This window comes from Tachysurus fulvidraco, chromosome 1 (genome assembly GCF_022655615.1).
Source record: "Tachysurus fulvidraco isolate hzauxx_2018 chromosome 1, HZAU_PFXX_2.0, whole genome shotgun sequence".
Lineage (NCBI taxonomy): Eukaryota > Metazoa > Chordata > Actinopteri > Siluriformes > Bagridae > Tachysurus > Tachysurus fulvidraco.
The window spans coordinates 40,426,230-40,453,996 of NC_062518.1; the positions used below are offsets into that span (position 1 = coordinate 40,426,230).

The 27,767-nt window shown below is 35.2% G+C and overlaps 2 protein-coding genes across 2 annotated transcripts in view; one reads left to right on the forward strand and one right to left on the reverse strand.

Annotated features, from left to right (window-relative positions):
- The window catches only part of LOC113645368 (titin-like), a 1,056,738-nt gene that overhangs the window by 126,344 nt on the left and 902,627 nt on the right, over window positions 1–27,767 (reverse strand). Inside the window, exons 53-57 of the mRNA XM_047818848.1 lie at window positions 27,037–27,321; window positions 26,603–26,878; window positions 24,716–24,988; window positions 23,560–23,835; window positions 21,125–21,406 (exon numbers count right to left, since the gene is read on the reverse strand). Coding sequence (XP_047674804.1) covers window positions 21,125–21,406; window positions 23,560–23,835; window positions 24,716–24,988; window positions 26,603–26,878; window positions 27,037–27,321 — 1,392 coding nt within the window. The remainder of the gene's footprint in view (window positions 1–21,124; window positions 21,407–23,559; window positions 23,836–24,715; window positions 24,989–26,602; window positions 26,879–27,036; window positions 27,322–27,767) is intronic.
- LOC113643804 (immunoglobulin superfamily member 1-like) overlaps window positions 1–27,767 on the forward strand; it is a 789,004-nt gene that overhangs the window by 49,360 nt on the left and 711,877 nt on the right. The gene's annotated exons all lie outside the window — the stretch shown is intronic.

A 27,767-nucleotide genomic window follows, 5' to 3' on the forward strand; every position in this document is an offset into this window, starting at 1 on the left:
GATTTGTTTAAATTATTTGATGTTTGATATTTCACTTTTAAATAAGTGGAGAAAATCCTTTATAATGTAATAGTGTAATAACTGTACACAGATATTTAAGTTCTAATTCTCCTGGGAGAGACAGATCTCACTTTATTTGTTAAACATGTAGTAAAATTACTAATGACAAACAAACAAATACCCTAATAATTATGTATACAGTGTAGATAGTGTTGTATTAAAATGTGCATTGTTGTTACTTTATTACATAGTTTATATGCAGTACATTTTATAAATAGAATAAAAATGATGATCAAACTGTTAATTTGCTTTTGATGATGTTTATAAATGGTGTCTTAAATCCTGAGCCATACTGCTGACATTAGTGTTATTTTAAAATTTCTATCATTTAAATCTTTTCTGTTAAACCACAGCAGTGAAACATTGAAATATATTTTCAATATAAAATCATAACAGATTCAGATTAAATATTAGGTGAAGAATTATGTGTGGCTCATAAATGTCAGGTTTCTTTCTAACAATTTAAATAATAGCCCAGGAAAAATGTCACAGCATCAGAATATCTACTATGTTGTAGTGATTCTTTATAAAACAAAAGAACCAGTTACTTAAAAATATGAAATATAAAAAAAATATAGCTGTAAAAGCATACTAATGAGACTTTTTTGCATATGATACAAACTGGAACAAAATCTAAAACTACTGAGACTTTTTACATAAAAGCTATAACATTCATTAACAGACTCACCTGATACAGAGAGTGTAACAGAATCACTCATCTCTGACATCTGAGAGTCACTTGTCCTCCTCCCTCTGCAGGTGTATTGACCACGATGTGAGACTCTAACAGACCTGGTGCTGAACTCCTTTGTTTTGGAATATTGGTACAATGTGTTACTGTCCTTAAACCAGCCATACGTCCACTCAGTGTCTCTTCCTTCCTCTACATCACAAATGAAAGTCACAGTCTCTCCTATGAACACCTGAGTATCAGGGTTTATAGTCACTGTAGGTTTAGGACTCTCTGTAAGAAACAAACAAATCATTACTGTTTCTATTCTGTAGATAACCATTCAGAGTGTAGATACAGTATATCAGCTCACATGTAAATGATGAAACTCTGTCAGACAACAATCACCACTGATGAAGTAAATGTAGATCACAATTTTAATACAGACTCAGTATAACGGCTCCTGAATTTTTTTCTCCGTGACTAGAAAAACCACGCTTCAACTGATGCCTTCAGAACTTCAATATTTACTCTTTGTTTCACCACAACTTCAATTGAGCACCGTGAAAAACTAAAAGAATAAAATAAAATTGCAATCAGATTTGTAATGAAGTGAATTCCATGACATTGTTTGATCAATCACATGGCCTATTAAACATACTAATACACAAAACAAACATAACCAAACATATCGTGTGCTTTCCAATCAGGATTCAGGAGACATTAGAGTTCTTCTGATTAACCAGTCTTATAGTAATCAATCTTACTCTTCTTACACTCAGTTCACATGTAATAACCTCGTGCTTTTCAATGCGCCATGCTGCTTATCAAATCACGTGACCAACACATACAATGGTACTTATTTTTTCTCCAGTAGGTGTCACTATTGCCGATTGTTAAACAAACAAAATTATATATATATATATATATATATATATATATATATATATATATATATATATATATGTATATATATATATATATACATATATATATATATACATATATATATATATATATATATATATATATATACATATATATATATATATATATATATATATATATACATACACATACACACATACATACATATATATACACATATACACACGTATATATATATATATATATATATATATATATATATATATATATATATATATACACACACACACACACAATAACCAAGAAAACATTCAATTATTACACAACATTTGTAACAAACAAAAACCTTAAAAAAGGCAACAAAAATATTCAGCACAAAACGTACTACAGTATATCTGTTCCAGCTACACTCAGACCTAAAAATAATCAGGATTCTGTACAGACTGTATCTTCAACACAATTTATTGTCTGAAATACTTTGTGTTTAATAATCCTCTTTATCTTCATAGGATGATACACCTTCAGAAAGTCTGAATGTCAGCAAGTGAACAAGAAACTGCACATCAATGATACAAATTGAATGACTGAGTATAAACTGATTATTTGATTTGATTGTCTTTTCACACATGTACTGAATGGAAAGACACACAGATTAGATTACCAATATAGAATAGAATCATAGAAGCCTTTATTATCGCCAAATATACATTACAGCACAGTGGAATTCTTTTTTCTTTTTCTTCACATACCCCAACCCAGAGCCTTAACCAGTTGAGCCACCACTGCCCCAGACTACCGGTCTACTGAGCACACCTGAATATAAGCCTCACCCACTGAATTTAAAAAAATATATATATTATTTTGAACATAAATAAGCCGCACATGTCTATAAGCTGCAGGTGCCTACAGGTACATTGAGACAAATTAACTTTACACAGGCTTCAACGAAACACAGCTTGTAACAAAAAATAAAATATAGCAGTAAACAGTAGCCTACCAAGAAAGTAATTGGTCACTATCTTCCTCCTATAAGGCAAGAAGTAGGACGTGTTAATATAGGATCAGCTTTCCAGCGCTGGAGAGAAATGAAGGAGCAGGAAGTTGGCCACATATTCACAGATTGGAGTTTCCCGAGTCAATAACTCCTGAGCTAAACGCTGTTACGACAAATAACACCTCTTTTCTATCGTAGTAATGTAGAGAGCTACAACCGCGTCCTGCTTCTTGCCTTATCGTAAGCCTTTCTACGCTTTCTTTATTTGTTTTTATCCTCCATGTCAGTGTTAAAACTGCTTTCTGCTAATGACACACATGCACAGTGAACACTCTCTCCACCGCATATTGACAAGACCCGCCCCTTTCTGCTCATTGGCTACATGTTTGTTTTGATTTTTGTTTCGATTTTTAATTTGTGGTCCCGACTCAGTTTTCTGAAGCATTTCTCAAACATCGGAGACCCTGCCTTTAACCCCTTCGGCAATTTCATTGGTCTAATTTCAGTCTATCTTGCTGATAACTACCAGACATGAGGTTTGAGATCAGACGACATGTTTTGTCATCCTGGTGCAATGTATAACATCCTGTATTTCTCAGAATAGTTACAGTACAAAGCATAATGTCAGAGCAGTGACAGTAAGATTTCAGACAGAGAGAAGATCAGAAGCTCATGTACAGAATTCTTTGTCACTGAAGATCTACCAGATAAAATAACTCACTATTCATGATGCCTGCTGTTAGCTAATCAAACATGCTAGGTAAAGTGACACAGGTCTGTTAGGTTGGATTGTTTTCTCACCACAATAAAATGCTCCAGAGGTCTTTTGCAACCCGTTTTGATGTTGCTACAAACACAATTTCTGTTTTCATATTTTGCTAAGGAACCAAACCAAAATGCGAGAAAACGCTTCAAACTAGTCAGGTGTGAAAATCCACTAAGACTGAACAAGAGGTCAGCAGTGCTCTCACTGAGACTGGGAACTCATTTCCATGCATTTACCATTTTTTTCCTATACATTCAATAACATTTATCACACACACACACACACACACGCACACACACACACACACACACACACACACACACACACACACACACACACACACACACACACACACACACACACACAGTCAGCTTTTTAAGAGTCTTTTTACATGGTAAAAAAGGATGGGAGGCTTATTCCCCTGAGAATATGTCTCACTAAGACAACAGAGAATGATTTTCAAAACATCAAGGACATTTAATATGTAATTACTGTAGAGATACTAAGGTAAACAACTATACTGTATGTTAAAACGTTAAAAAAAAAAAATCACAGTATAAAAAAAATACACTGCATTGTCTCATATGTCATTTGTCTATAAAGAGTTATGTCTGTCTTTTTGTCTCAGTTTCATTTTATTTTACAGCCAATTTCATTTTAATAGGAAGACAGAAGTTTGTGTCTCCTTGACTTGAGTGTAGCAAAGCTGTCGATTACTCTTCCAGGCTCAATTTAATTAACAGATAATCTTTTTAATTGACAAGACAGCAAGTCTGTGGAGTCTTTCCTGAACCATGTTTCTGCTCAACCATGTGTGCAAACATGTGAGGACACTAAATGATCGTTCACATGTACAGCTGCTGACAGGCAGTGTTAGTGCGATGCTACCTTCCTCCTACTTTTTTGCAAGATAATGTTTTACCACAAATATTTCTTCTGCACAGGTTCTATATTGTAGTGCAGTGCAACATCACTGAGAAGAGCTTGTGACAAGAAAAATTGGGAGGAAGGGGAGCAGGCCTGCACAAACTTCATAATACTATCCCCTACACTTGAAAACTACTTAGACTGAGCTCAGTAATCATCTGATCCACACAAGGGAAGTACACATGCCACTTAAGATTGTCAAGGTCTACTAGATCAGCACCAACAGCACCACAAGTTGAATTAACAACAAACACATGTATTCACTTTTCTTTTCATTAAGGTAGTGAATGCTATTTTCCTGACAAATTGCATTTGCCTCCATTATAGACAGTAAGGGAGGCATAGGAGAAAGCAGCAAACCTGCACAATGACATCCTGAGGCCAACAGCCACATGTGTCCCAGTTTCTTCAAGACAGAGTAAGATAGCACTGTGATTTTCTAGCACTGCATTAACAGATGCAAGCTGCCAGGACCAAGATGTTTTCAAAAGCTAAACAAGTTCATGGCCATGCAGACCAAGTTGTTTCTGTACAGCAATCAGCTTCTCATGGTTTATAAGAAAGGTGTTGAAAAAAGTGTAAACGCCCTCTGGGCAAATATTTCACACCCATGTCATCTTCTTCTTTCAATGTCATCTTTTTCTTTCAAGTCTCCCTACATCATCTCCTGATATTTAAAAAAAAATCTGTTTTTCTCCTGTCCTCACAGACTGATCTACAAAGTAATATATATCATGTACAAATCTGGAATACAGGTCACATAAATAGTTTTAATGTTTGCTTGCAGCTGATATTTTTATTGAAAATAAAAGTCAAGACAGGGTTTGGTGACAAGTACTATAGTGACAGCAGTAAACATATCTTCTGGCTGCTGCTGATTGTCACTGAACAACTGATCTTCGATGTTTGATACAACTAAAATAAAAGTTAAAAACATATCCATTTATTTATTACAAACTTTAATTTCTTTCATTGCCCTATCTCCTAAACTAATTAACCAAATAACAAAAGTGTATTAATGTCTTTATGATGTAAAATACATTTACAATACACTACACTACAAACTTACAAACTGACATTAAAACTGTTCAATTTGGCAGAAGAGCTGCATTATTATTACCTCGCCAACTCTTTTACTGACTAAATGAATGAACGAACGAATGGCGACTGACCAATGGCCGAATACTAACAACAGTGCCACCTGCTGACCAGAATGGCAACTGTTCTGTTTAACAGCTCGACAACTAAGTTTAAAAACAGCGCATAGCGGAATGAACGTGTAAAATAAGCGCGCTAACTGACATACAGGTTTATTGCACTTGTAAATCTCGTACTTTATTTGTGGTGTAAAACATTTTCAGTCCTCAAAAGACCAGGGACTTTTGACAGTACATGAGGGGATTAATCCCCCGAAGCCCCACCCTCACAACACCACTGAGTCTTTGTCACATCAGAAAGATTCATTACATTCCACTGGTCTCAGTTTAACATTACATGTGTCACTTGTTATTACAATGATTTGAATAAAAAAGGTTAATAAACGAAAAGTACATAAATCACCTGTTTGTGTACAAAGGATGAGTTCAGTCAGCACTAAAGGTAGAGAGAGAAACAGACATTAGTTAAGGTTCATTTAGAGCTAAAACACTTGTTGGTGTGCAGTTATTATGATGATAATAAAATAATGAACAGCAGTGTGGTGTGATGTGGCCCACTATGAAGGAGGTTTACTGTTACTATTCAAAAGTAGATTATTTTATTAATTCTTGTACTGTTTGATTCCTGTTTGCTTAAACCCCAAACAGATATATTAAAAACAGCATCCAATCTATTCTATTGTTAAACCCAGTGCCATGGCTATTAATATAAATATCATTTACTTAGAAAGTGACACTTGATTTCCTCTTTGCTTGCCACAGTCTCCTCCCACATTGTACATCTACAACCTCAACTTTCTTCTCTTTACAGAGTGCAGAAAAGATCTCCAAAGAAATGTAGAATAAAGTATACATTTTAAAATCCTAAACAAACACAGTGTATGAATGTATAACAGCAGTTAAAATAATCAGCTGTAATGTTCTGCCCATGTGAGAGACACCAGGATACAATTACTGAAAACAGTGTTTGTTTAATGACTATTTAATATTTTGCAAAAATTAAATCAATTAGCTCAAAGCTAAACATACAATTTCACATTAATGTCAAAATCAGACCTTAGCTATAGACAAATAAAATAATCACACAGAACATGAAATTAATCCTGCCTTGATGCTCGATGATGCCTGAGATAGGCACAGGCTCCCTGTTCGAAAAGGCAACATAAGGCAACATAAAATGAGGCAACATAAAATGAGGCAACATAAAATGAGTGAGTGAGTGAGAACATGAAATTCAGTTGGTTCAAACAACCATTTGGTTAAAACAAAACTTAATTCACCACTAATGAAGACTCACAGAAAACATTTACTCACAGAACATCACACAGAGTGGACGGCCCTCCATCCTGTCCAACTGATGACTGACTTACTGACTGACTAAGTGACTAAGAGAGAGAGAGAGAGAGAGAGAGAGAGAGAGAGAGAGAGAGAGAGAGAGAGAGAGAGAGAGAGAGAGAGAGAGAGAGAGCAGTTGTGGTTTCTGTACAAGGGAGACTTTGTGTTGCTGACATTAATAACAGTGATCTTAGCATGTACATGTAAGCAGACAGCAATGAAGTTTTTTGTTTGTTTTTTGTTGTTGTTTTGTTTAAATCTTAAGGTTTATACAGATCAACAGTTAGAGCTGTTAGTCCAAGGCCTGAAATGAGACATGAATTTTAAACTTTCTCTAATGGAGAAGATGCTCTGAATGTTGTTGTTTATCTGTTGTATCTGTCCATTTCTGAGGAGACAGGAAACAAGTGAGTGATCTCACATGTATTTTTAATAAGCACAAGCTTCATCATAATTCAAGGCCGAGGTCTAAGTGCAGGAAGGCAAGATCAAATAAAGCATATCCATAATTCTCCAAACTCTACAAGATCTCAAGGATGATGAGACTCAATTTTCAAATCACAAATCTGGGATAAACTTGGAATTTGTGCACACATTAGGGAAATGACCAATACTGAGCAAAGTGTGCAAACTGAAACAAAAAAAATGAAATAAATGCAAATGGTGAATCATATAATTTTGCACAGCAGCCTTTACTGCAGGAGACACGCTGTGAAATTTGTGACGGATCCACAGATGATGGTTGCAGTACACTAAATATCTCCTCCCTTTTGTGTCTTGCTTTTCAAAGAAACATCTAGCAAGAAAATGTTAAGTTTAGGTGAACACAACACTGGATTAGAAGGTTACGTTATTGGACTTTCTGATTAATTCTGCTTATTGCCTGTGTATGGTATTGGCATATTTCAATGTTATTTCTATTCTGAGCTCTTTATGTTAAGGTGCATTTCTGGCACCAAGTAATAATTTGTCATTTAAGATCATAATTTATCAGGAAAAACAAAACATCATAATTTAAGATCAAATACTGTAGAGGCCACACTGACCTCTAAAATTATTCTTTTTTCGTTATTAACTCTTTTCATTGAGTGTTTAAAGTGTTGTACTGACTGTTACCGAAAACACACACTTGCACAATTATTTAATTGTTGTTTTGTACATAACATTTTTAAAAATTAGTCTAACAAGAACCCTCTTGTTAACAACCCTCGATTTTTGCACAATGTACTGTACTATATACTGTATGCACACTGGTCTGTGCTATTTTATGTATTTTTTGTGTTGTATTTAGTGTTTTGTATTGTCTGTCTGAACTTATATTTGTCTCATACTATTTGCACTAGGTTACACATGATGCACCTTTATGTGGCAAGGACAACTAACTTTAAGTCCTTAGCTCAATGTGGTTTTATGTAGCACCATAGTCCTGGAGAAACACTGTTTCATTCACAATGTACTGCATCAGACACATATGGTTGATATGACAATAAAAGCTTGTTGACATGACTTGAAAACCATGACACATACTACAGAATCTAGCATTAGTAGGAAAATGCAGGAGTTGCAATTTTAATTTTGGCTTTACTGAGAATGTGAATGACAGCATTTCCTCATTTCTCACTGGTTATAACCACACTGCTCATCTCGAACAGAAACCAAACCACAATAATATTTCATGTTTTAACCAGACCCTTTTTGCTGGGGTGTCAGATTTCACTGTTTTCCATATTTAATTCAACAGATGCAGATTTGATCAATAATTTTGTGTAAAGATTTTAATTTCAAAAAATAAACTTGTAAAATTCTAATTTGGCATTCTGTCACAAATTATGTGATTTGACTGGCATGAGCTAATTTGTAGTTTGTGTGGTTTTCAGATAAGACTACTAAGTAAAGCAGGTAGGTAAACTGTGGACATAAACTGTTTTGGGAAGGTGTACATCTTCAGGATATACAGATAAGTTTATCCACAGCAGCAGGAGGTGAGTCATAATGCAGAAAGCCAGAAGGAGCAGAGCGATAATAGAACATCAACAGCAGACCAGCAGGTCAGAGAGTGAAAGTAGCCACAGCAGTAGAAGTGTGTTAGATAGAATCAGCATCAGGACTGTATTTACAGCTCAACAGACTACAAGGACAGATGGGACATGAGCATATTGTGTCTTTTGTATAATTTAAAGTAAATTATATATTTATAATTCTAACCCTTATAATTCTAACCCTAACCCATATTTTGCTTTTTTCAGAAATATTTGCTGACACTCTTTATTTCTACACTGAAACAAAAGTCGGAAATGGTTTGTTTACAATGAATGTTGCTTTACTGAGACACTGAGCTACATGTATGAACAGAAATGTGTGTATGTGTGTGGGAGGGGTGCTCATGACGTCAGGGTAAATATCTATGAGGACTGATGAGCTAAACCTTTTTTTATTACAGTATATGGTGACGGAAACTTGACAGGATTATATCTCTGGTTTATATCTGTGTGCTTTATTCACAATAATCTTGTTCTTTTTCTTATTTCATTATTCATTAAACCACCTAGAACTTTTAAGCAGTAAAAGCAGGTGTATCAACAGCTCCTTTCTGTTTGTCACTGTTTAACATGTCTGAGAAAAACATTAACGCATCAGCTATTTTAAAGCTCAGTAATGAACAATGTGGGAAATACTCACTGAGTCTGTACCATAATCACTGACATAATTAGATTTCAGTAAGAAAACATTAATAATAACAGTGTATGCTCTTAGAAAAATGTCCCTGGGGTAGTTCAGTTTTATTGAACAAAACTGTACCTTAAATAAACAAATTTATGCCATTGCAGTTTGTACCTTTAAGGACATGATTGGGGCAAACAAAATATACCACCTCATAGGTACAAATCTTATCCTTATATTCAGCACCTCAGACAAGCCCCCCTGTACCTTAACTGTGTCAAATGTGGTCATTTAAAAGTCATTTTGCAATTCAATAATACGCACATTGAATTATTGCATACAAGAGATATCAGTTTAATGTCAGTACTTGAATATCAACAGTTACAGTAAATGCATCACTTGTTGCATCACAATATTTCTCTTTTTTGTGTACATACATTTTAAAATTATTATAAGAGCAGGCAGTCCAAAGGAATGAGCCAAAAGTGTAAACAGGCAAAGGTTGGACAATGAAAGGACAGGCTATACAAGGGCAGGCAAGATCAAAATGGTGAATATAGAAAGAATCAATAAACTGGAACTTCAACAAGCACAAATGGCTTAGTTCAAGTTCAAGTTCAAGTTCAAGTTCAACTTTATTTCATTTCCCGAAGGCAATTTTTGTTGCAGCATACAGGCATATCACAAAAACAAACAGGACATAAAAAAAAGCAACACATTCACACAATTCACAAAAAAAATAAAAATAACTTTACCTCGTATTTAAAAGTTTAACAGCTGATGGAACAAAAGAATGTTTGAACCTATTTGTTTTACTAATTATGATCCTGTACCTAATACCCGAGGGTAGAAGGTCAAAATCATTATACATAGGGTGGGAATCATCTGATAATATAGTCTGGGCTTTCCCCAAAACCCCTCTACAGTATAACTGGGCCATAGACATCTGCTTCCTCCCTGTTATTTTACTTCCCTGATTTACAATTTTCTCTAAACTTCTCTTATTTTTCACATTTAGAGAATTAAACCAACACACAAGAGAAATGACAGCAATGACTCAACATAGGATCTGTAAAACAGTCTTAGTATCAACAGTCAGTGAATAAAACTTTTGTGACATACACTGGACACACAAGGGTATAAATACAAACAATAATGAAAGGGAAATCTGAAAACAGGTGAGAATCATAGAGAGATATATGGGATGCATTTCATCAACTTTAGTTTTGACAGGTCTAGGTCAAAGGTCAAACCTTTTATCTGACAGGATTAAGGTCAAAGGTCAACTCTTTGTTTTGACAGGTTTAGATCAAAGGTCAAAAACCATTATAATTAAATTAATGAATGTAATTATATAATGCTTACTGATAGGAATCGTATGTGCTGACTTTTTCAGATTGATCAGTAATTAAAACCATGTGTTTGCTCCAAGGAGATAGGAGACCAGTAATTAAAAACCATGAAGGAGTTAGGATTACCCCCTTCAGACTGACCAATAATTAAAACCAGTAATTAAAACCATGCGTATTATAAACGCAAAGGTGACATCAGTTCCATCAGTTCCCTATACTGACACACATGTGCACACACCCACATGAGCAAACGCGCACACACACGTGTCTTAAATAAAAAGCTATTGTATAGGAAAAATTTGTATTTCCGAAAGGTTTGACGTTCGGGTATTCTACCAAGTGACTACACATCTTCGGAAATCCGTCAACGGAAAAGAACTTCTACGATCTCCTTCCAAACATCAAGAGATCATGGCCTTTTCAGCAGGCAAGAACTTATTATGAACTTTATTGTAATAATTTTATAAGTATTAGAATGCTAATCGTTTGATATTACCATATTTGAGACTTTCAATATAAAATATTTAGAAGAGTGACTTCCATCTAGTTATAGACGGTTTATACATAAAGTCTGATTTAAATACCTTTAATTACAGAACAAGACCAGACTATGTCTAGGAAAACGTATCAAACAAATGTGGTCCTCCAGGGTAATTTCATTCTGACTCTTAGATCCATGTTTTGAGTTGAATGTTTTATCACATATTACTAAAATAAAATGTTATCTGTTTTTTTATACAACGGTATTGAGATTATTTCCTATGACAAGTTTGACAGAGCTGGTGGTCGATCAAGTAAAATATCCTGATAAAACCAGTCAAGTTACTGTATAACGTCACACAACCAAATCACACGAGATAAAAGGGGGTTTTATTTGAGAAACCAGACACATATAAAAAGGTTCAGGGTTGTATACAATAAACGTGTGTTATTTACTGATTTCACAACAATCCCTTACGGGTATTAACACCTATACTGATGTATTTATATGTATATATGTACACATGCTTTCCTGTATGATGTTCATTTGTTCGTTTCGATCATTCTGTTTTGAACACTTGACATGGAAAATATGAATGTGACAACATCCGATGTGAGGATGCAGCTGCCCTTTTCATGTACAGTATTGTATGTGGACCTAGTAACAGTGGGGAAATCTTATTTTATCAAACTGCTGCTGGAAAATTGTAAAGAGGTATTGTCCAAAGTTCCCGAAAATATTGTATGGATTTACTTTTGTTGGCAACCTTTGTATAATGAACTGATGACCAAAATGAATATTAATTTTATTCATGGAATCCCCGATTCTTTGTATGATGACGAACTGTTTCCTCCCAGCAAAACAAACTTCTTGGTAATAGATGATTTGATGGAATCTGTGAGTAAAAACAAGGAAGTAGAAAAGGCTTTTACTAAATACACACATCACAAAAATCTGAGCGTCGTATATCTGATTCAGAATTTGGTTTTTCAAGGCAAGTCTAGTAGAAAAATCAACCTGACCACCAACTACATAGTTCTTTTTAAACCCCTAGAGATAAATTACAGGTCAGCATGCTAGCTTGGCAAATGTATCCGGGTAACAGGCTCTCAAGTTTTGTAGACAGGCAAGCGTGACTTTTCCAAGCATATGTGAACTAGCTTTAAACATGCTTAGAGGGATCATCCCTCTAATGACGACACAGTCCAGAGTTTTAAAAAAGCAGAAAAAATGGATAAAAACTTTTTGCGGATAAAAGAGCATCTGTAGAAAAGAAAAGGAAAGTTGTTAAACAAACTGGAGGATTTCAGTGTAGGGAGGTGTAGGGAATGTTCCCTTTATAAGCAGCTTGATCGCGTCCCTCCAATGTATTTTTTACCTTTTATTTCAATAAAATATTTATGCAATAATAATTTTCTTGTGAAGCATAATGATTAAATAGTGCACTACACGGGCGAATAAAACATTTCCAGAGAGTTTACACATTGTACACAACTAACTGAATATTTTTTATTTACTCTAGGGTACATTTTTTTTCACAAAAGCCACAACAGATTTGTCATAATACGATTAAACGAAAACCTTTAGCTCTCTGGCACAGAAAATAATACACAATGCTGTCCACAACAAAGTGAGGTAAAATCTTGAACTTCAAATCAAATCTAATTTTTTTTTCTCACATACACATACATACAGAGTACGACATGCAGTGAAATGCTTTTTAAGTCTGTCCGGTATTCAAGCATAAAAGGAATGGAATTAAGGATAAAAATAAAACCAAAAACAGGTAGAAAAATAAAAAGTATGAACTATATAAAAAATATATAAAATATGAAAATATATGTGAAAAATATAAAAGGTATATACATAAATGCGTATGGTTTTAATGATTGTCCTTAAAGTGTCCATGTGCAGTATGGTGTGTATAAAGTGTATAAATTGGCACTGTGCTGTGCAAGTCCAGAGTTAAAGTGACAGTCCAGAGTTAAAGTGTCATAGTGCAAAAAAAAGGTTGTGCAGAAAAAAGTGAAGATGGAGGGAGAGGTTCAGGTAGATCCTAGGTGTTTACTGGTTTAATTTCTGAATGGCCTGCGGGAAGAAGCTTCTCCTCATTTAGGACGCTCTCAATATGAAGATATCAATGTTCAGAGAAATTTCAGAATGTAAAAAATAATTAAGTTTAAAAAAGACAAGTTTTTACGTTTAAAAAGGAAAGTTTTTTTTTCCATTGGTTGTTGCTTTAAATCCTACCCAGATACAATAGTGCTATTTTCTGATTGGCTATTGTGTAGCCTCTTTTTTTTCATAAGCATCAGGCTCGACTAAGAACTCCAGGTCACGCGCTTGATTCCTGCCCTGTTCCATAGAGACAGCGATGCGGACAGATACATTTTGGGCGCTGCGGCATATTAAATATCTGATAAAAAGTTTTTCTGTGTGAGAAACACAATGTGAGGTAGGAGAGTGGGAGAAAAGACAGAAATGAGTGACTGTCACACTCAATGCGTGACACTTGAGAGCCCTGCACACACACACACATACACACAACCACACACACACAACCACACACACACACACACACACACACACACACACACACACACACACACACACACACACACACACACACACACATTCATTTTCTTTTATAAATGTTTATTTTCTTGCTTTTATTTTTTTCTTTCCAGGAATGTTTTTAAAGGAACGATTTCTAAATTTACTTTGACATTTATTTTTAATTTCACCTTCAACAGTGCACAACATATATACAGAATGTGAGCTATAACTGTGCAAAACACTCTGCTTCATGTCATATTTTCTACACAGTGCATACAGCGTGTATTTAAATTTGTAATAAGAAAGAAAACTGTTTTTGTATAGTTTCACTTCCTGGACTGTTGTTCTCTAGTCATATACTGTACCTCAATCTGAAGCAAAGTTGGGATCTGCAGCAGGACAATGATCCAAAACACACCAGCATGTCCACCTCTGAATGGTTGAAGAAAAACAAAAAAGACGACTTTGAAGTGGCCTAGTCAAAGTCCTGACCTAAATACTATTGAGATGCTGTGGCATGACATTCGAAAGGCAGTTCTTGCTGAAAAACCCTCCAATGTGGCTGAATTACAACAGTTCCGCAAAGCTGAATAAATTCCTCCACAGTGCTGTAACAGACTCATTGAAAGTTATTGCAAAAGCTTGATTGCAGTTCTTGCGGCTAAGGGCGGAGCAACCAGTTAGTTTTAGTGGCAAGCACTTTTTCCACACAGAGCCATGTGGGTTTAGATTTTGTTTTCTCATATTACAAACCCCACTTTCAACAGTGCTCGTAGAGGAGGGGGCAAGTAACATAAAAGGACACGCGAGTCAATAAGGACAGCTGCACTCACGCATCACAAGCAACTAGATGTTATAACATAAACCAGTCACAAACACACATTTAAACACATAGAACAACCAGAATAGAGAAAATACAAATAAAACCAAAAAGACACAGCGTATCAGCAACGGCTGGACATCAAGACACACACACGAAGCTCAGTTCAATACAACAGGACGTCAGCATCAATCTGACAGCAAGAAAGAGCTTCCCCTCAAGTGTGTTCCACGCTCACAGAGAGCTAAAGACAGCGGTGGTGGCAGTGGCCTGGCGACTGGAGTTCTAAATGAAATAGTACAAACTCGGCCGTCCTCTTCACACGTCTACTCTCCCCTTTTATCTCCACCCGGCGCATCAATCACGAATGGGGTGCAGGGGTGGAGCTTACCCTCGGAAAAAGGAAGAGACCAAGTCAATAAAAAGGAAACACACCACACTAAGATAATAAGGAAGGCTTAGGCCGTAACACCCATAATAATAAAAACCTTCATTTAAAAACATCATGTTGTGTTTGTGTTATCTTTAAATAAAAATTAAAAAGAATATCAGGACGGGGCCGGCACTTTTTCACACCACAGTATATACTGTACATGTGTATTTGTGTTTTGTTTATATATACCACATGTAATGCCTTAATGTAGTCATATAAGCTGTAGCACAGACCTGCTATTGGTTTTCTTTGAATTGTTAGTAGTGTTAAGTTTTCCTGTAGTGAGCAGTAATAATGTAAATATTCATGATAAAAAGTGCTATTGATACTTAGAATTGTACAATGTTAGTAGGACAAGATGATTTAGTAGTGAAGTACATGATTATGTAGACTGTGAGTAGTAAACCACCTTATAGAATTTCATACAATGGTCTACAGCAACAATGATTAATTTATTTTAACAATCATAAAAATGATTTGTGCCACATAAGAAGGCAGAGTCAGAGAGGATGCAAGTTGCAGTGGACAGTTTATTGAAAACAGCTCTTAACAGCAAAATATACAAAACTTTAGACAAAATCAAAGTCAACAAACGGTAAATTGTAAGGTGATCAGCAAAAACAGATGCAGACAAAAACAGAATGAGTTAAAAAAAAAAAAACTGAACCAATAAAGATTCAGTCACATTCAAAAAACTTTTCTGCCCATTTACTGTACTTAAAAATGACAAAAATACGATTTATTCCATTATATAGTATCAAACTGCTTATTTGTCCCTGAGTTAATGCTAAATTGTATAAAAGCTGGATATATTCTGAAAATTGTTCAATTAAAACAAACTATGCCATATAGCTAGAAAAAAACTACAATAATACAATCTAAAGCATAAATAGTAAAAAGAAAACGCATAGGAGTAATAAAACACAGTATATCAGGAAAATAAATCACTCAAAAATCAACACTTTTAGAGAAATTAAAGCCTCACAACAACTAATTTCCACATCATGACATGCATGTATGTGTTCTCTGTTGCATTCTAACTTGCTGTTAGCTAGATGTTTTAGATAATGTTATAACCTGACACTCAGAAAGACGTTTCAGCTTCTATCACTCTGTATGGTCTGTTGTCCTCATCGGGTTCAGCTGAAAAATACAGAATTATGAACACTACCAATTAGCCTCTTATATAATGTTAGGGTTTAATTTTATGTCTAATGAAGAACACTGTTCTTACCTCGAGCTCTGTAACATTTCACTGCCAGAATGATGGTCACCAGCACATACAGGGAGGCTGTTGCTACACTGCTGAGGAGATTCAGTACAGATGTTGGAGCTTTTCCATTTGAGAGAACTGGAGAAGAAAATACTGTGGATTTTAAAAAAATAGATTTAACATGATTCATCATATATAAAACATTAATTTATTGGACATACATAATATCAGTCTGGCTCTTAAGTCTGAAGCGATGTCTACAATTTAAGATGTTACTTGCTTTAACAAAATACAGCTATTTCTCTGTAACATTTAATTGAACATTAGGACTGTTAATATTTGCTCTTTTATCTGGAACCTGGCAGGTTGTCACAGCCTATACAGTAGACAGTCTGTTGACTGTAGAGCTCTAAAATAAAGTGTTGATGCTGGAAATACAAGCCTTTGAAAACCATCACTCAGCATGATTGGTCTGTATTGATTGATCTCTGGTCTGTATTACTCTAAATACACTAATTTGTGCTTATTTTACTCAGAAATAGTGTCATGCTAATTGAGAATTCTATTATAAAAAAATATTTTTCTCTTTGCATGCAATCAAGCTGATAAGGTGCAACAAGTTTAATCTATATTTTTTAAATTCTATAACAAAACTGACTCCAACACATTCATTCATTTTCTACCGCTTATCCGAACTTCTCAGGTCACTGTGAGCCTGTGCCTATCTCAGGTGTCATCGGGCTTCGAGGCAGGATACACCCTGGAGAGAGTGCCAACCCATCTCAGGGGACCCCAACACAAGCTTTATTTAAATATTTCTCACCTCTGACTGAAACCCAGCTTTTCTGTGACTCTCCTCTCTCTGGGTGTTTACAGTGGTAGAAACCTTCATCTGACTTTGAGACACTACTGATGATCATCTCTCCTGTAGTCTGGTTCTGTAAAAATGAATCATCTTTATAGAAATCAACTGAAGCGACTGAGATGTTTGGGTTGCGATATAAACAGCATAAAGTCATATTAAGTCCCTCAGTCACAGGATGTACAGGACTGTCCAGGATCACAGGACCATCTGTAGGAAAGAGAAAGAAGACAATAAAAAGTGAAAATTATTTTTTTTTATTTTGGGAGGGTGTAGTTAAATGAATGTTAAATGTTAAATGAATGTTAAATGTTCTAAAAGAGGTGCAATGCATGTAGATTACGATGTAAAAAATACAATAAATGTACGAAAGGTGTAACTTTAAGAATAAAAACCCAATGGAAAGGAAATGTGTAGCTGGATATACTTTTAGTTTCTGAGAGTGTTCAGTTTAACCATTGTGACATTTAAAGGGATGTAGGTTGAGGGAAAGGTATATAAAGTGAATAGTCCAATGAGTATTCTATAATGGTCCAGAGACAGTAGCTTTATATATATATATATATATATATATATATATATATATATATATATATATATATATATATATATATATATACAAAACATAATTTAACATAATTAATATGTATTCCATTTTATTTGTGGCTTTGTGCCTGTGATATTTTGCATTTCATTTGGTTAGAACTACAAGTCTCCTAAAATCCCATTTACAAAATGAACTGGATTTAAATTGCAAATTAAAAATGTTTATTAGAATTAATCCAGTTATGGAACATATCACAGTTTCAGTGTAGTCACTCGGTCCTACATGCTGTCCTGCCTGCAACTGCTATTAACTGTTATTAAAATATAAAACAATACAAACTCAAAGAGAAGGAAAGAGAACCACAATGTTTAAAGCATCTAGTATATTTGTTCATTTAAAGTATTTTCTGGACTATAAGCCACAACTTTCTTCCCACGCTTTGAAACTTGCGGCTTAAACAATGACGTGGCTAATATACGGATTTTTCCCGATTGTGCACAGTTTTTTTTTTCGGCATAAAGCTTCCATTAGACCAATAAAATTGCCGAATGGGTTAAGGTCAAACAACTTTTTTGTTTACTGTTTAGATTAAAACTTCCCATCATTCTGATTACGGTAGTCATTTTGTCACCCTCATCATAGCAAAGACATGGACAAATGCATATGATGCAGCTTTCAAGTTGAAGGTGATTGATCTGGCTGTTGGAAAAGGAAATAGAGCTGCTGCACGGGAGCTTGGTCATAATGAGTCGATGATAAGACGTTGGAAACAGCAGCGTGAGGAATTGACTCAGTGCAAAAAGACAACTAGAAAAATTTATTCAGAGGGAATAAAAGCAGATGGCCAGAACTAGAAAAATGAGCTCGAGGACTGGGTCAACACACAGAGAGCATATGGCCGAGGTGTTTCAACTGTGCAGATCCTACTGATTTATGAGAATTAAAGGCCTGTCCATCAGGGTACGGACGAGTCTGGGTCAGCAGCTCCCTCCCGAATACGAGGAAAAGGTTTCAAACTTCCAAAATTCACTGATGCAAAGATAGCAGAGCATTCCATTGGCCTGCACGACATCATAAATATGGATGAGGTTCCTCTGACGTTTGACCTGCCTCTCACTCGGACTGTCAACAGGAAAGGTGAATCATCCATCACGCTGAAAATAACCGGCATGAAAAAAACGGATGAAGCAATTCTGAGGCTATTCAACTCCGACACCGAAAGAGATGACTTCAGTGGTTTCAGTGCACAGGAGGAGTGCTGTAAACTACTGTTTACTGCTTACTTACTGTTAAAGCCTACTTATTTACTGTTAAAGCCTATTTATTTTTGTTACAAGCCGTGTTTCGCTGAAACCTGTGTAAAGCTAATTTGTTTCAATGTACCTGCTGGCACCTGCGGCTTATAGACATGTGCGGCTTATTTATGATCTAAATAATATTTTTTTTTAAATTCAGTGGCTGAGGCTTATATTCAGGTGTGCTCAGTAGTCCGAACATTACGGGAGATATTGGAACTGTGTTAACTGTGAACTGTCAAATTTCCAAACATTTTTCAATAGATTCCAGTCATTAAAATTGGGGTCACTATAATGCTATCAATCAGGATGATAAATAGTTTTGTGTGAGATTAAAAATCACTTCTTTAAAATAGACAATGTTCAAATGATTTGGTTTTGTGTATTAAATAATATCAATGAGAACTGATGAAATGACTCACTGTGCACTGTGATGTTAACAGAATTACTGCATCCTCCAGATACAGACTGACACCAGTAAACTCCAGTGTGTGATGTAGAGAGGGAGCTGATGTTACATGTAGATCCTGAAACTGATGAACAATCGGACGATGTCTCACTTTGTGTGTATCGTCTCACTGTCCATCCAGTAGAGTCACCCTGGTCCCCACAGCTCAGTGAGAGAGAGTCAGCAGTAAAGTGTTGAGTTCTGCTCGGTCTGATGATCAGAGACACTGGAGAAGATTCACCTGTTAATAATTATATTAATATTATTACATTTCATTATATGTCACTATTATATTATCATTTATTATTAAAAAAAATGAATTATGCAATAAACTTAAGTTAATATATTAAACTATAAATATAGCCTAATTACAATAATTTACTGCATAAAAAGCAGTGATGAAAAGCTAGTTCAAAAGATAAACATAACACTGAAGAAATATCTTCAATCAAACACCTACCATTAAAGCTAACTATATTTGGCTCACTTTACAGAACAAAGCTCTTCTGCTCTAAGCAGATATGTGTACATCTCATATAAATGTCTTTGTCTCTGTAATAGATTGGTTTGTATTGTGCCACTAATAAGATTTACATATTGTTACAAATGTAATTAAAATCTGACTTTTTTAAATAGGTAGCCACTTCTGTTTTGATATGAATGTTATACTTAAACACACACACACACACACACACACAGTGGGGTGAAAAAGTGTTTGCCCCTTCCTGACTTTTTATTTTATTATCAAAAAACATTGTTTCAGATCAAAGAAATTTAAATATTAGTTAAAGATAACAAAAGTAAACACAACATGCAGTTTTTAAATGAAGGTTTTTATTATTACGGGAAAACAAAATTCAAACCTACAAAAAAGTGTTTGCGAACCACAGTGAGAGCCATTATCTGTCAAATAGCAAAAACATGAAACAGTGGTGAACTTTTCCAGGAGTGGCCGGCCAAAATTACCCTAAGAGCGCAGCGATTACTCATCCAAGATGTCACAAAAGACCCTACAACAACATACAAAGAACTGCAGGAAAATTGGGAAAATTGTGGACTGATGAGACAAGTGTTTTTGGAAGGTGTGTGTCCCATTGCATCTGGTGTAAAAGTAACACCGCATTTCAGAAAAAGAGCATTATACAAACAGTAAAATATGGTGGTGGTAGTGCGATGGTCTGGGGCTGTTTTGCTGGTTCAGGAACGGGAAGACTTGTTGTGATAAATAACAGACTCATTGCAAGTAATATTATATAATATTATTAATATTAATATTATATAACTGGCCTTTAGAGAGATAAGTTTTCTGTATTAAAGACACTTGTACATTTTCTTTGTCACTAGACATTTAAATACTTTAAAAAAATCAGGATGGTAGTACACTCTTGCTTAGTATTTACCACATCATCCTCTTCATCCTCCTGCTCTCTTTCTCTCTCTGTTCCCATACACACCACTACATTTCACTACAGTTGATAACTCCTCATAGACACATCTTTAATCTCATTCTATCAGATTTTACAGCCTCTTAAAATCAGTGGTTCACTATAAAAGTTTGTCCCTTGTCCCCTTCACTCATTCTCACTCAGGCAGGTCTCACTGTGTTTAACTACCAGATCTACTGTTAACATGTTGTGTCCAGTCCGATCTCTTACTCACCAATAACATTTACCCAGAGTACATCACTGTAGACTGTGTAGTAGACTGGGTTTCCTCTTCCAGCTCTGCACTTGTAATGACCTCCATCAGAGAGAATAACTGAGCTGATGGTGTAGGAGTCTGTTTCATTGTATTTAGTCTCAGTCCAAACTCTCCCTGTGTATTTGTACCAGTAAAACTTCCATCCAGCAGACTGTGGTGTCAGTGTACAGTACAGAGTCACTGAGTTTCCTGTCAGTACATCTCCTTTATGGTTTGATGTGAGTTGAGGTTTAGGTTTTTCTGTTAGAAATGAAACAGTTCAGAATGTGAAGTAGTCTTTACTACACTAATCACTTCTACAGTGAAACATTATTACTGTCTCTGTGATGAAGATAAACAAAGTGCTGAAATTATTTTAGATTTTTTTATTTAGACACATGATCAATACACTGTGATTGAAGTGAGAGTCAGAAAATAACTGCTGTGTGATGATGCAGGTCTCTAATCTGTCTCTACACTACAGTAATTTATTTGTGTATAGAGTACATAGTAATCTGATAATAAACACAACAAAATGCTAATCTACACAATCTATTTACTTGTAAATGGTTTTGTTTTTAAAACTTTGTGTTTTGCCTAAAAATAAATGTATTTGCCACCAAACACAAATGTACATCGTTAATTTTATATGAACACATTACACTAATTCGAGATCTCATCATTCTCACTAGGAGGTCTAATTAACATTCTGTATTTCCCAGTCTACTTTAATCACCTGCTTATTTACACGTTTAATAAAAACATCAATAATGCACATATAATCCATCACATGTATCCAAGTACTCAGCTGTTTGGTTTGGCAGGAAAGGCTTCGAAGATGACAGAATAATGACCTGTTCCTCTCCCTCGCCTGATTTAAACCCAACTGAGCACTTCTCAAGTGTGAGATTTACAGTGAGGGAAAATAATGTAGATCTCTTAACAGTATCTGTGAGGCTGTGGTGTCTGCTTCAGCTAAATTAAGCCATGAACAAATAAAGACACTGTTTCTATTAATGAGAGGCTCATGAATGTGACTGAAAAGAAGGATGTCTATACTGGAAACTGAATACTATTAAAAGACAAAAACATTATTTATTTGATGCTGTACTTTATTTTCCATTATTGATTTGTTTAAACTTTTCTTGTTTGATATTTCACTTTGAAATAAGTGGAGAAAATCCTTTATAATAATATAATAGTGTAATAACTGTTCACACAGAAATTTAAGAAAGTTCTAATTCTCCTGGGAGAGACAGACTGTCACGGTTGTGACACGGTGAGACAAAAAGGCGAGGGAGGATCCAAGTGCAGTTGAAGATTTAATGACAAAACAGAAAACAGATAAGCAGGCAAAACAGGCTATAACATAGAGTGGAACAGGAACACACCAAACACCAACAACGACCAACACCAGGGAAGTGAACAGACAGAGTAAATATAGTAGACAGGAGCCAATCACAATGCAGAGATAATCAGAGACAAAGACAAGACACCTGGGGAAGAGATGGAATGTAATTAGTGTCCATGGTGAGCAATGAGTGGGCGGAGCAAACAATTAACATCAGGGAGAGCCAGCAGACAGAAACAAGGGGAAAACACATGCTAGACAGACTCGTTACACAGACCTCACTTTTTTGTTAAACACGTTTTGTAAAAGGAAACAGTTAGCATTGTATTTCTTCAAAAGTAAAATTATTCATAACAAACATAAATACCCTAATAATTATGTATGTAGTGTAGATAGTGTTGTATTAAAAAAATGCATTGTTATATTTTTACATTATTTATACATTGGATAAATAGAATTAAAAGGATGATCAAACTGTTAATTTGCTTTTGATGTTGTTTATAAATTGTGTCTTAAATCCTGAGCCATACTGCAGACATTAGTTTTATTTTAAAATCTCATTCAATAATTTAAATAGTTTCTGTAAATGACAGCAGTGAAACTTAGTGAATCTATTTTCAATATAAAATCATAACAGATTCAGATTAATATTAGGTGAAGAATTATGGGTGGCTCATAAATGTCAGGTTTCTTTTTAACAATTTAAGTAATAGCCCAGAAAAAATGTCACAGCATCAGCATATCTAATATGTTGTAGTGATTCTTTATAAATCAAAAGAATCAGTTATTTTTAAATAAGAAAATGTAAAGCAAAATTGTTGTTTTAAAAGCACAGCAGTGAAACTTTAAAATATATTTTCAATATAAAATCATAACAGATTCAAATGAAATATTAGGTGTATTACTTAAAATTAGAAAAAAAAGAAAAAGAAAAAATAAAGTTATAAAATCATCATAATTAGACTTTTTTGCATGTGATACAAACTGGAACTAAATCTAAAACTTTTTGAGACATTACTGAGACTTTTTACATAAAAGTTATAACATTCATTAACAGACTCACCTGATACAGAGAGTGTAACAGGATCACTCATCTCTGACATCTGAGAGTCACTTGTCCTCCTCCCTCTGCAGGTGTATTGACCACGATGTGAGACTGTAACAGACCTGATGCTGAACTCCTTTTTTGTGGGATTTGGGTAGAATGTGTTACTGTCCCTAAACCAGCCGTACGTCCACTCAGTGTCTCTTCCTTCCTCTACATCACACCTGAAAGTCACAGTCTCTCCTATGAACACCTGAGTATCAGGGTTTATAGTCACTGTAGGTTTAGGACTCTCTGTAAGAAACAAACAAATCATTACTGTTTCTATTCTGTAGATAACCATTCAGAGTGTAGATACAGTATATCAGCTCACATGTAAATGATGAAACTCTGTCAGACAACAATCACCACTGATGAAGTAAATGTAGATCACAATTTTAATACAGACTCAGACCTAAAAATAATCAGGATTCTGTACAGACTGTATCTTCAACATAATTTATTGTCTGAAATACTTTTTGTTTAATAATCCTGTTTATCCTCATAAGATGAGACATCTTCAGCAATTCTGAGATGTATATACAGATCAAATAACTGTGTATAAATTGTTTATTTGATTTCATTGTCTTTTTACATGTGTACTGAATGGAAAGACACACACACACACACACACACACACACACACACACACACACACACACACACACACACACACACTTGTAATTAGTTCATAACTCCTCATATACACTCACTCTCTAATATCTCTCATTCTATCAGAGTCTGTTATTCACTATAAAAGTTGGACCCTCATCCTCTTCGTCTGGCACCATTTTGATGTTACTGAAGCAGTAACTTCATCAAGCCTTTTTACAGCCTCTGAGCAGCATCTTAACACAGTTTAACAGCTTTCTACCGAAGTTAAACAAGTGTTTTGTCACTTTATTTCCAGCTCATCTCACACCAGTCCTGCTCAGCCGTGTTCAGACTGTCTCTCTTTAACTTTAATAAAATGATTTATCTGAAAGTAATAAAAATAAAAATAATAAATTTAATAAAAAGAGTTGAAAGTTTTCTCTGTAAGTATCTGTGTAAATGTTGCTATATTCTGACTGTATTCACATGTTTATATGTTCAGTGTTGTACAGACTCACTTAACTCAAAGTCTCTTACTCACCAATAACAGTTAGTGAGAGTTCATTACTGTAGTCTGTGTAGTAGACTGGGTTTCCTCTTCCAGCTCTGCACCTGTACTGACCTCCATCAGAGACTCTAACTGATCTGATGATGTACTGGTGTCTTTCAGTCTCAGTCTCAGAGCTCTGTGTGGGTTTGGACCAGTAAAACTTCCATCCAGCAGACTGTGGTGTCAGTGTACAGTACAGAGTCACTGAGTTTCCTCTCAGTACATCTCCTTTAAGGCTTGATGTGAGTTGAGGTTTAGGTTTTTCTGTTAGAAATGAAACAGTTCAGAATGTGAAGTAGTCTTTACTACACTAATCACTTCTACAGTGAAACATTATTACTGTCTCTGTGATGAGGCTAAACAACTTGTTTATTATTCTTTTAGACTTAGTTCTGTTTAATTTGGATAGAAAAATAAAACAAAATGCAAATCTACACATGACCTACTGTATTTACTGTTTCTGATTCCCCATGTACAATGAAACATGAATGAAGTCATGTCATTTCTATCAAACACTTTTACTGAATTTACTTCAATAAATTTTATAATTTATTCTTACACATTTACACATCTTATACTGTTATGAGTTCTGTTTTAGGTTTTTTCTGTTAGAGAAGAAACACACAGTTCAGCAGTAATGTAATTTTTACTGCACTAATCAGATATAAAATGTAAAGCATTTTTTCTGTCTCTGTGATGTTACTGGTCTCAGAAAACCAATAAACAGGTCTACATCTTTTCTTACTATTATGTTAATTTATTAGTATAGCCTAGTTAAAGTAATACGGAACTAAGAAACAGAGTTGTGTGGTTTATTATTAGTAAATAGCTGGAACTCCATCCAGGGTGTATCCTGCCTTGATGCCCGATGACGCATGAGATAGGCACAGTCTCCCTGTGACCTGAGGTAGTTCGGATAAGCGGTAGAAAATGAGTGAGAGAGAGAGAGCTGGAACTAAATTCCTTGTGCGTGAACACACTTGGACAATAAACTTGATTCTGATTCTAAATGATATAAGTGAATTCTTGGCAGGAATCAGCTTCTAACATACTGTATGTTTATCAGACAAATTTACAAATCAGCATTATGTGTGTATAAAATACATGTTCTATACAAAATGCACTTTTTATTGTTAATGAAACTGTTACAGGGGGGATTCCGGTTCCACTTGGAGGAGGGAGAATAGGATCAGGCCCTTTATCCACTTGAGTAGTGTATAGTGAATCAGACAGGTGTCCGGATCAGATAGCGAGTAATGACGGGATTTAAAACGGTATAAATATAAAGGGGAAAGTGCATGGGGTTTGATTGTGACTATATATATATAATTATTTATGACCCAAAAAATAATAAATGAAGGTGAAATGCCTGTGATGATGGTGAAAGTCCAAAGTCCGGGGTTCAATCGTGGGACTTTATCTCTACCGCTACAGCAGGCAGGTACAGAATAAACATCCGGGGACGAGCACAGAAGTGTTAACTCCTTTCTCCATGGAAAATTACCTCTCAGAGTGAGGTGTGCTCCGATACAGGTTACCGCTCTGAAACTCAATCAAAATCTTCTTCATTTCAACCTCTTAGTGCTTATTATACCGCTCCAATACGTCTCGCCGCGCTGAAACTCAATCGGAATTTCTTTTCCTAACTCCTATTAGTGTGTATGCAGTATATATAAGCTGTTAGAGCGCTACAGACTCCGATAAGTATCTCCGCTCTACTCTGACACACACTCTGTCGTGAACACGTGTCACGAGTTGCGCTAATTGCAGCTACGTGACCGAGAGCCTATAAAGAGGCGTGTTGGTGGCTGCAGGTTTGTCTGAAAGACACCCACGATGTTACAGAAACAGACAATATGTGACATAAAACACACTCACCTGACACAGTCAGTTTAACAGCATCACTAGTCTCTGTGTATTGTGGGTCTGATGTCTGTGATCCTTTACATGTGTAAAAACCTTTATGAGACTCTTTAACATCACTGATTATGTAGATTTTCTTTCCTTTAGCATCACTGAGTTCATTATTATCCCTGAACCAGTGATACACCCAGGATCCTCCAGTATTTATCACACATGAGAAAGTGACAGTTTCTCCAGTAAACACAATGCCATGGTCATCTGGCTGTACTTTCACTTCAGGCTTTGGTCTTGCTATAGAAAGATCACAAAAATGTAAACATATCCAGAATCAAGTAAATATATTATATACTTATATTATTACAAATAATTATTAAAACATTAAAATAATCAGGTTTTCATTGTCTTCCTAACATTAAACCTGTAGTGTAAAAGTAGAAAACATGACACACCTCTCACTGTAATTGTGGCTGGTTCACTCATCTCTGTGTTGTAGACATAGTACTGTCGGTAGTAGTAGTTTCCTCTGTGTGCTTTACAGTAGTAATTTACTTTTCCTTCATTAGAGACTTTCACAGTGTGTGTGTTGGTGTCTGAGTCTCTAATGTAATTCAATTTCTGATCTTTGTACCAGAGAAAAGTCCATCCAGTGGACACCAGATTACATCTCAGAGTAACAGTGTCTCCAGTGTAGATGGAGCGCTGACGAGTTACAATCACAGTCGGTTTGGGTTTTCCTGTTGATATAAAATGAAGAGATGTATTTGATCCACTTTTACAACAAAACCATTAATTTAATCTTTGTGTCTAATTAAGCACTTAGTTACAGTGTTTATTTGTAAAAGTTTTTTTTTGTTTATTTGTAAAAGTTCCACATTGTTTATATGCAGAAAATTGTTTAAAAATAAATAAACATAGAACTGATATATAAAGGTCACTGAAGGCCCCAGTGAATTTATTTTCCTCATCTTTAATAAATTGTCTCAAATTCTGAACCATATTACACACATTAATGACTTATTCTTTTCTTTTTCTTTCTTTCTTTAAAAAAAAAAATCTGATTCAGTCATTTAAACCTCTTAAGGCTCTCGCCCCTATTGCAGGTTTTTCGCCTACATGACCTACCCAACACAAAGTGGTACAGCTCCCACATACTTTGACACACAGGGGTGAGCCTGGTCTC